The sequence below is a fragment of the Pangasianodon hypophthalmus genome, chromosome 12 (genome assembly GCF_027358585.1).
Source record: "Pangasianodon hypophthalmus isolate fPanHyp1 chromosome 12, fPanHyp1.pri, whole genome shotgun sequence".
NCBI lineage: Eukaryota > Metazoa > Chordata > Actinopteri > Siluriformes > Pangasiidae > Pangasianodon > Pangasianodon hypophthalmus.
In genome coordinates, this window is record NC_069721.1 from 8,955,562 (window position 1) to 8,964,830 (window position 9,269).

The 9,269-nt window shown below is 36.6% G+C and overlaps 2 protein-coding genes across 2 annotated transcripts; one reads left to right on the plus strand and one right to left on the minus strand.

The window, feature by feature from the left end:
* Positions 1 to 59: 59 nt before the first annotated feature.
* rcvrnb (recoverin b) lies at positions 60 to 1,422 on the minus strand. Its single transcript, XM_026915717.3, has 3 exons — positions 970 to 1,422; positions 690 to 801; positions 60 to 520 (listed from the first exon to the last, which is right to left on the minus strand). Exons 1-3 carry the CDS (start codon positions 1,348 to 1,350, stop codon positions 402 to 404), a joined length of 612 nt encoding a protein of 203 aa, XP_026771518.1. The 5' UTR covers positions 1,351 to 1,422; the 3' UTR covers positions 60 to 401.
* A 2,882-nt stretch (positions 1,423 to 4,304) lies between these two features.
* pts (6-pyruvoyltetrahydropterin synthase) lies at positions 4,305 to 9,269 on the plus strand. Its single transcript, XM_026915517.3, has 6 exons — positions 4,305 to 4,496; positions 6,064 to 6,143; positions 6,257 to 6,279; positions 6,477 to 6,533; positions 7,799 to 7,869; positions 8,717 to 9,269. Exons 1-6 carry the CDS (start codon positions 4,408 to 4,410, stop codon positions 8,838 to 8,840), a joined length of 444 nt encoding a protein of 147 aa, XP_026771318.1. The 5' UTR covers positions 4,305 to 4,407; the 3' UTR covers positions 8,841 to 9,269.

Sequence of the window (9,269 nt, forward strand, 5' to 3'; positions counted from 1 at the left end):
GTGTTTTTAATGAATGGCTGCTTTTAACAGACTGCTTGTATATTGAGCATAACTGTATATAATGGACAAACTGTAGCCTACCTTATTTTCATGATTGAGCCACGTAAAGTGTTTTTTTTTTTGTTTGTTTTTTTTTGTATAGTGTATAATTGATACAAACATCCGTATTCATCTACAATTTTCAGCCTTGTGTCTGTTCATATAAATGTTGTTATAAATGATTTGGATCAATATAATAAACATAACATTTCATACATTTGAGTGTGGCAATCTATTTAGTAAAGAATGGTAATGTGTTGTCATAAATAATGGACAGAAAAACAGAAAACAAAAAAAAAATCATAAAAATTCATCAATTAAAAACTGAAAATTTGAAACTTGGGCAGACAACACTGCAAACACTATTGCTTCTTTTGTTTGAGTCTGTTTTGAATCTTCTGAGGCTCATCAAACTGGATCAGTCTGAGGATGTTCTTATTGTCCATCACTCCCTGGATGAACTCTCCTTCTGTAATTTTATCTGCAGAGAGAAAAGAATGAGAATAGATAGCAGAGATACTTTGTTTTTGTTACTACATCATTGTATATTCACAACAATTTTGTTTGCATTGGTGACCAAATTAAACTCTTCCTTTAGGATTACAGATTTGTGAATCCAATTTCAGCAAATTACAACACCATTAGCCTACCCTTTTCATTTTTCCCAAAAAAGTTCCAGATTTTTTCTGTTCTTTTTTCAGGAGTGTTTTCATCATCAGGGAGGTTTTTCTGGTCCTCTTTGGAGATCATGTTAAATATTGACTGAAAATGAAAGAAATGAAAGCTTAACTTAAAATCAGTAAACTGGAGGCAGTGAATCAGTAAACTGGAGGCATTAATCCATTCAATTCCTACAGCAATATGCCAACACATTATGCATTTCTACAATGATTTTGCAAGCCAGCCAAAGTAGGCAAAAAAAAAAATTACCTTGACAATTTCATTGATCTCATTTTTCGTTATGCTGCCGTTCTTATCCACATCGTACAAGGCGAAAGCCCACTCGAGCTTCTGGATAGTCTTCCCGGAGGAAGTGAGATGCAGTGCCACAATATACTCTTTAAAATCGAGTGTGCCATTGCTGTCCGAGTCAAAACTTCGGAACACGTGTTGGGCGTAGGCCTTCGGGTTCGCATCGGGAAAGAACCTGGCGTAGATGCCCTCAAACTGTTCCCTGCTGATGCATCCGCTCGGGCACTCTTTCAGAAAGGCCTGATACCAGGCGTAAAGCTGCTCTTCTGTATATGTAGTGTTGGACTTTAGGTCCTCCAGTAGGTTTTTAGAAAGAGCACTGCTTTTACTGTTGCCCATCTTGAGAAAGGTCTCTTTGCTCAGCTGCTCAGCTTCAGTAAACAGCCTGACATAATCGTGCCTGCTATTTAAAGCAAGACTGTTTTGCTCTGGATTACAAGGGATCATGGTTTGGATCTTGATTTTTTTTTTCCATTAGAGGGACAACTTTGGAGATTTCCTATGGTGTTAGGTGTGAGATGCAGACTTAGTGTGACACATGGCTTAGCTCACAGCAGGGAACCTCTTGGCCTTATTAGTGCAATCTGATCAAATTACTGTGTGTTAGATCTTAGCCAATGCACAATATCCAAATAACAGTGTAACATATTTCTTTAGACCATATATTGTATATAATAAGAATTCTGAGACAAAAATCTATTCATGAAATAAATGATGGGACATCGCACAAAGTTCTTTAACATAGGCAATGGACTGGTGTCCCATCCAGGGTGAATTCTCACACCTTGAGCTCAGTGTTCCAGGGATGGGCTCCGATTCGACCTGGACACTGACCAGGATAAACTGATTATTGAAGATGAATTGCTGAATGAAAGTTTCACATGTGTCCTTATACAAATATTCTTTTGTGTTACCCCATTCTTTCAACTGACACCAGATCTGTAAAAACATTGGCTCAACTGTCCTGCTTTGATTTCAAATCACACATGAATACATTCATACGTTCTGAACCTTATTTTAATCTACAACAATGTTACAGTATCTAAAAAGGATGATAGTTTACATCTAGAATTTAGAGAAATCAGCCAAAAACTGCTCATGTGAGAACTTCTTCAAGACTTGGCCTTAGTCTTGGACATTTGTACAAGTAAGTGTACAAACTCCCAATGTCCAAAACTTGATTTATACATATAGGACAGGAAAGTTGTAATTGCATTCATGAAAATGTAACCTGTTCTAGTGTTTCATCATTTCTACAAGACTTCGACCATTCTCAGCTAAAATGCTAAACTACAGGAAACAGCTCTACAGAGTTTCATTTTGAAAATATGTATGCTGTACTGATACTCATATTGTATTTTATCAAAACAATGTGAAAAGTAAAATGTTGTAGGATGTAGTCACCCATGGTTTATTTTACTATCCTTGTGAGGACCTTCACTTGACATATTTCTTGACGCAGCTAATTAATGTGATGCCAGATGTCCCACACAGTTTCAACACTGTCAGACATATGGAGAAATTCTATCTCCATAAAGATACAAAACATGCCCCCTCCACACACAGGTTTAGGGATTTTTCCATGTAACCAACAGATGCTGGGGAGGGGGGGTGAGGATCTGGTGCTCTTCAGCTTTAGGTAAGATTTATTAATGTTAAGATCACCATTCTAGTGTTCTTTAATATGGAATACGTTCACTTTAACAATTTTTAAAAAAACTATTCAATTTAAAATAGAAATATACAGTTAGAACTCTGTGTCAGTGGTGTCAGTGGGGATGCCTCCGCTGGTAATAAGTCGTTCTTGTTACCCATTTGTATGCCTGAAATTCCCTGTAAATAATCATCAGACAGAAAAGAAGATATTGAAGTTGATGTGACCTTGATTCTGTTTCAAAAAGTAGACAAAATAAATGGTATATTCTTGCAAAGGATCTCTTACACTACAGTATATGCTTCTTTAATGTGAAGTAAAACCACCGTCATTTATAACAAAAATAAAAGCAAGCTTTAGAAAATCAAGTATTCAGCAAGTACATCAAAAATCAGTGTTCAAAACTGTCTCCTTACCTTATTCCGATTTGCAACGGTAATCTTATATTAATGATTTATAATTTGAGCTATCGGGTCAGATTTCGTGGGAAATGTCAATTTGACAACATTCGTCTTTGTGTGGTTTTGTCACATATGTAAACAGAAAGAAGAAGACCTGGCTACTATATCGCGTGTGTGGGTGCTGAGGATGGTGGAGTGTTTGTAGCTTGTTCTTACAACAGTTGCTTAGAATTTAAACTTGTCATCTAGATGGCTGCTGTTAACCTGGATTGTTCTAAACGGCAATCATCGTTGACATCTGGGGAATCACCTGTTGTCAAAACCAAGAAACCTTGAACTGCGGAGAGTCTGCAGTCAAAAAAGGGAATGTGAAAGAGCCCATGGTAAAACAAGAATAAACATCGGTATGGCTTTTGAGAGGTGGCGACAACTCCAAGATCTGAAGGGATCGAAGACGGACGCAGAGATGCTTAACAGGTAAGACATTTCAGTGGCTCAGTAGGTAGCTAGCTAACATTAGTGCACTTGTTTGCTTGATTCAGCTAGGTATCGAATTTCCTATGCTGCTCATCCACGCAGGGGAGCAGTGCTGAAGTACAATCCACGTAAAAACTAACTCCGCAATTAACGCTGCAAGTAACCTGCAATTTTATGTTTCAAACAGAGATGGCGAGAGAGAGGCAAAAGTTCCATACTGCAGCTTTAATAATAGAATAGAACAGAATGAATTAAAATGAAATGCTCTAAATGGAGTCAGAGTTTATGAATGGAAGGATCACATTAAAAATGACCATTGCATGGAAAAATAACATTAAAATTAGCATTTGATATAATACTCATTCAGCATTGTAACTGTGACACATTTCTGCATTGTGGACTTCACTCATTTTTTTTCCTGACTATAAGTGATATGTCTTATTTATATAATTAAACAGAACCTAAAGTGTGAACAGTCTATTTAATTCACATATAATTCTTGCTATCCAAGCTTGCAAAAAATGTAGAAATGACTAATTTCTAACAGATATACACAAGAAGCTATTAGCATACTAGTTTTGATTTTAGCTGTTCTATGGGAAAGGAATCCTGTGCTATCCCCCTGGTTGAAAAGATGATACAGCTTTCTGAGGCGGTTTGTGCAGCAGCCAATGAAATCGCTGGAAAGACAGAGCTCGCGCTTCCTGGATGATGACGATCCAGGCGCGCGGTCCAATGAAAACGCCGCTTTAGGAAGCACAGAGGAAATTCGGAGCCCCGCCCCCCACTCGTTAACCTGCGCTTTATTGTGAAGTTGCTGCAGCTGTGTGTAACAGTGTCGCTAACTCAGAGTTGTGTGTAATAATGGAGAAAGATGTGAAGAGTGTGAGCCGTGAGCGTTTCTGTTACATCACGCGAGTGCAGAGTTTCAGCGCGAGCCATCGACTGCACAGGTAAATCATTACCGCTGGATACACTCCACTGTCCTGCCATTACACATACATGCTCTGTACTTACTTTTTGTTTTATTAAAACGATATAGCTGTGTTATGTTTGCATGTGCTGAATCGGTTACAGTCATCTCTCGTTTGCATGTAAAGTTATTGTATAAATGGGCCGGAGTTTGTGCACGCGCTGTTATGTCTCACTGTGATAGCCTATATTTCACCATCATGGTAGATTAAACACTGGGATTATGCTACAACATTAAAGTAGATTTAACATGCCGCTTGTCTGGCAACAATTTGTCATTTATTAGTGTTACTGTTTAAAACCACAACCAAAACCTCAACTGGTATCAACTGTTCTATACGGAAATAAAAAAAAACCTGTTGCTCTAGTCATGTGCATCATGGGAGCTGTAGTTCCTAGACTTACTGGACGTTCTAGTTCATAGACATGTAAATACATTGGTCCGCCATATTGGACCGGGCAACTTGCCATAACTCTCATAAGTGGACTGGAGAAAAGATGCCTGACTAATGGCTTGGGGCTGTACAAAAAGCTTCGCACAGTCCCAAGGGTTTTAGCTTCCATCCCCTGTTTTGTTACAGAAGAGCATAACTTGTACAGGTGGGAAAAGATAAGAGATCATAGATATATTATGGATATATATACTATATAGTATTATTGTTATTATTATTATTATTATTATTATTATTATTGTACTATTCACTACTCACTATTTTATTTACTATTTTTATTTTATTATTGACTATATTATACTACTGTTTACACTATATGCTATTTGCTATTATCAATATATTATTATTATTATTACTATTATACTATTTTCTGTTATCAATATATTATTATTATTATAACATAAATGTTTTACTGCTGTAACTGTAAATGTTAAATGATAAAGGGTTATCTTATAATTACCTTTGTACTTGTCTGTTCTGGAGTATATCTCTATCCTTTTATTGCTATAAAAATATAAAAAGCAGACTGACTGCCAGTGTCTCACTATTTGAATTGTATTTGCCGATTTTGTTCCATTTTCTCAATGATGGTCAATTATTAATACTTAAAGTTGCACTATGAATTTCAAAGTGAACGAGCTGTATTCTGCCCTGGAGCACAAGAAAAACTAAAATGATGGGGTTGAAGACATGAAGGAAATGGGTACAGATGGAATAATGCACATTTATTACTTGTGAATATAGCCATAAAAAGAGTTTAAAATGAAGAACAAAGAAGTTTGGGGGTGGGTTTGGAACATAGGTTCATTAAGCACAACTCAGTCAGACTTTATACACTGGTGGTGAGTTTGAACTTGTATAAACACCCGCTATGATGTACATTGGAGAATCATATCGAGTGCAGGACAGTCGCTATCTTATGCTCAAAAATCCACTAAATTTGTCGCAAGGCTTTTTTTTCTGAATACACTCACTAAAGGGAACTAAAAGGTCACAGAATCTAATGACAAAGTCAAATACGCAACAGTGCTCTGAAGAATCTAGCTTTACTTTCTGTTTGCACTTAACATTTGTTTTTAATTCTCTTTGCATTTAGCAAATCACTGAGTGATGAAGAGAACAAGAGAATATTTGGAAAATGCAACAATCCCAATGGCCATGGGCACAACTACAAAGGTTATCCACTGACATTATTCTCATTTATACAGCAGCCTACATTTGAATCCGAACTTTTGCCTCATTTCAGATTTCATGTATCTGCTTAAATGTTTTTTGCTTGTTTTTTTCAGTTGAAGTTACAGTACAAGGAAAGGTAGGCAGTATTGCACTTGTACGGAGATGTAGCAATGCAGAATTCCCCCAGAAAAACCCTGAGCATATTTGATGAATTATGTTAATGTACATTATTTATATGTATTGTTGAAGGCACATGTGCATGATGATACACTGTGGAAGTAAAACTTTTTTAAAAATACAAGTAGTGCATATCTATGATTTCTCTTTATGCAGATTGACCAAAACACAGGAATGGTGATGAACCTCACTGATCTTAAACAGTATATAGAGGTAGGAGCTTCCCATGGGGTATGTCCTATTAACCCCGCATGTTCTGTTTGGTCTTTCCTTGATCATTGTTTGGAGCCCAGAGACCAAATTTCCAAATTAACTTTCATTTTTAAGAAAAAAAGTTTCACCTAATTAATTAATTAACCTACTAGACAGAAAATGATTGAAGCCTTAACTCTTGATTAAACCACAGTACTTTTGATAATTAATTACATTGATAATTATGTCTTAAGGTGTCTAAATGTGTCTCGAACCGAATATGTGTTGAATCAAGCAAAATTATCATCAGTGGTCTAAAAGTTTTAGCATTAACCCACTTTTAACCTTCCAAACAATGAAAGTTTGTATACTTCCATGATTCACTCTTACACAAAATAGGTTTAATCATTTATTGGGTAGTTACTAAGTAATAAGCAAGTAATAATGAAAAATAAGATAGCGGTAATAAATTTGTAAGGCGTAAAACACGATGGAGTATGCTGAAAAAAAAAATGAATGACCAGATGGTGTGATGTCAGCCTGAGGTTGATTATTTCCTATAACAGCACATGCTGAAGTGTTTTTTTACTCTTACAGCACAGCAATTTGCCAACAATTGCAATTATTAAAATATATTTATCGCAGAACAACACGCCATACTGTTTAGACTTACATTTAATGTTGTGGAACATCCACAGAATAAGTTACAGAATAAACAGTTGTTCCAGTACCAATCTCTCTTTTTTTCCCTCTCTCTTAAAATGAATCAGATAAAAAGACACAGCTTGTCATGCTACAAAAAAATCAGAAAGCACAAAGCCCTCCATCCTAAAGACCCTCTCGTACTTGAAAACTTAAAAGAACAGTTTTACCCCTTACTGTTCCAATACACTGGAGACTCCTTCTGTAAATGTTAAATAAATGTTTCCTCACAGAAAACTTCACCACATCAATGATTATGTTTTTTTTTAAATTCCGTTTATATACTTTATATATATATATATATATATATATATATATATATATATATATATATTTTATACTAAAATATTATACCCAGTGTATTGATATATTCTTGTGATTTATCTTGTAGCCAGAACTGCTGTCAGAGCTAATTTTACAGAAATGAATCAAAACCTTCTGACCAATCAGAATCAAGAATTCAACAGCGTTGTCATAAAAAAATGTAACAGCATTTAAATATGAAGGTGCTTGAGAAGATAAAGCATGAACGAATGAATAAAACATGATATTTCTGATGACCATGTAAACGGAATTGTTTTCAGGAGGGAATCATGAAACCACTTGACCACAAAAACCTGGATCTGGATGTGCCATACTTTGCTAATACCATCAGGTATAAATAATACCCTGTATCTTTGTGTTGCTGTATATACACATACAGTCCACTTTATTAGAAACACATGTACATCTGCCCATTCATGCAGTTATCCAGTCATGTGGCAGCAACGCAATGCACAAAATCATACAGATTCAGGTCAAGAGCTTCAGGTAATGTTCACATCAAAAATCTGAATGAGGTAGAAATGTGATTTCAGTGACTTTGACCATGGCATGATTGTTGATGCAAGAGGGGCTGGTTTGATTATTTCAGGAGCTGCTGCTCTCCTGGGACTTTTACACACAACGGTCTCTAACATTAACCCAGAATGGTGTGGAAAAAACAAGAAACATCCAATGAGAGGCAGTTGATGATAGTTGATGAGAGAGGAGAATGGCCAGATTAGGCTATGGTAACTCAAATAACCATTCTTTACAACCACAGTGAGCAGAAAAGCATCTCAGAACACACAGCATGTCGAACATTGAGGTGGATGAGCCTCAACAGCAGGAGACCACATCGAGGTCCACTCTTGTCATTCCAAGAACAGGAATCTGAGCCTACAGTTGGCACAGACTCACTGAAACTATAAACAGTTGAAGATTGGAAATTTTCCATCTTCCAGCTATCCAGTTTTGGCCAGCCCTTGCTCACTCTAGCCTCAGATTCACATTCTGATGTTTTATCTGAATAATAGCTGAAGCTCTTGACCTGTATCTGCATGATTTTATGCCTTGTGCTCCTGCCACATTATTGGCTGATTGCATAATTGCATGAATGAGAAGGAGTGCAGGTGTTCCTATTAAAGTGGCTGGTGAGTACGCACAGCTTTCCTAACACCCGCCTGTCTTGTGCTTTGCAGCACAACTGAAAACCTGGCAGTGTATATCTGGGACAACATGATCAAGCTTCTTCCACCTAACATGCTCTATGAGATCAAAGTGCACGAGACGGACAATAACATTTTTGTGTATCGTGGGGAGTAAAGCAGTTCATTTGCTGATGCCTGTTCATTTCAGGCTGCAAACTGCAGGTCAGTAGGGGGAGGTTGTAAATCTTAGCACTTTAGATTTTATTAGATTAGAGCAAGAGGAGCACCTGCTGTGGCCTACACAGTATTGTATGCTTTAGGATTAGCGTAAGGCACAGAGAATTTGGCTCAGCCCTCGACCATGTGAGACTGATCCTATTAAACATGGAGATTATGGCAGGTGTAAATCTTTTTTTATTTTCCCCAAATTAATTAACAGTCTTAACTTTGTTACCCTTTTGTCCCTTTTTCTCATCTTGGCCAAATGTCCGATTTTGTTGTCTGAGTTGGAACTAGTGTATAGTGCAATGTTCAACTTTTATTTATATTATTAGCTTCAAGTAATTCATATTTGTGTTAATAAATTGTTTACAGATTTACAGAA

What these genes read in the sequence shown, in the direction of transcription:
- pts (XM_026915517.3), top strand. Translation starts at nt 4,408, where the DNA reads ATGGAGAAAGATGTGAAGAGTGTGAGCCGTGAGCGTTTCTGTTACATC. An exon ending in AAGTTACAGTACAAGGAAAG is followed by an intron (nt 6,280 to 6,476) that starts GTAGGCAGTATT and finishes CTCTTTATGCAG; the next exon opens with ATTGACCAAAACACAGGAAT. An exon ending in ATCTTAAACAGTATATAGAG is followed by an intron (nt 6,534 to 7,798) that starts GTAGGAGCTTCC and finishes AATTGTTTTCAG; the next exon opens with GAGGGAATCATGAAACCACT.
- rcvrnb (XM_026915717.3), bottom strand. Translation starts at nt 1,350, where the DNA reads ATGGGCAACAGTAAAAGCAGTGCTCTTTCTAAAAACCTACTGGAGGAC. An exon ending in AGATCAATGAAATTGTCAAG is followed by an intron (nt 802 to 969) that starts GTAATTTTTTTT and finishes TTTCATTTTCAG; the next exon opens with TCAATATTTAACATGATCTC. An exon ending in TTTTGGGAAAAATGAAAAGG is followed by an intron (nt 521 to 689) that starts GTAGGCTAATGG and finishes TTCTCTCTGCAG; the next exon opens with ATAAAATTACAGAAGGAGAG.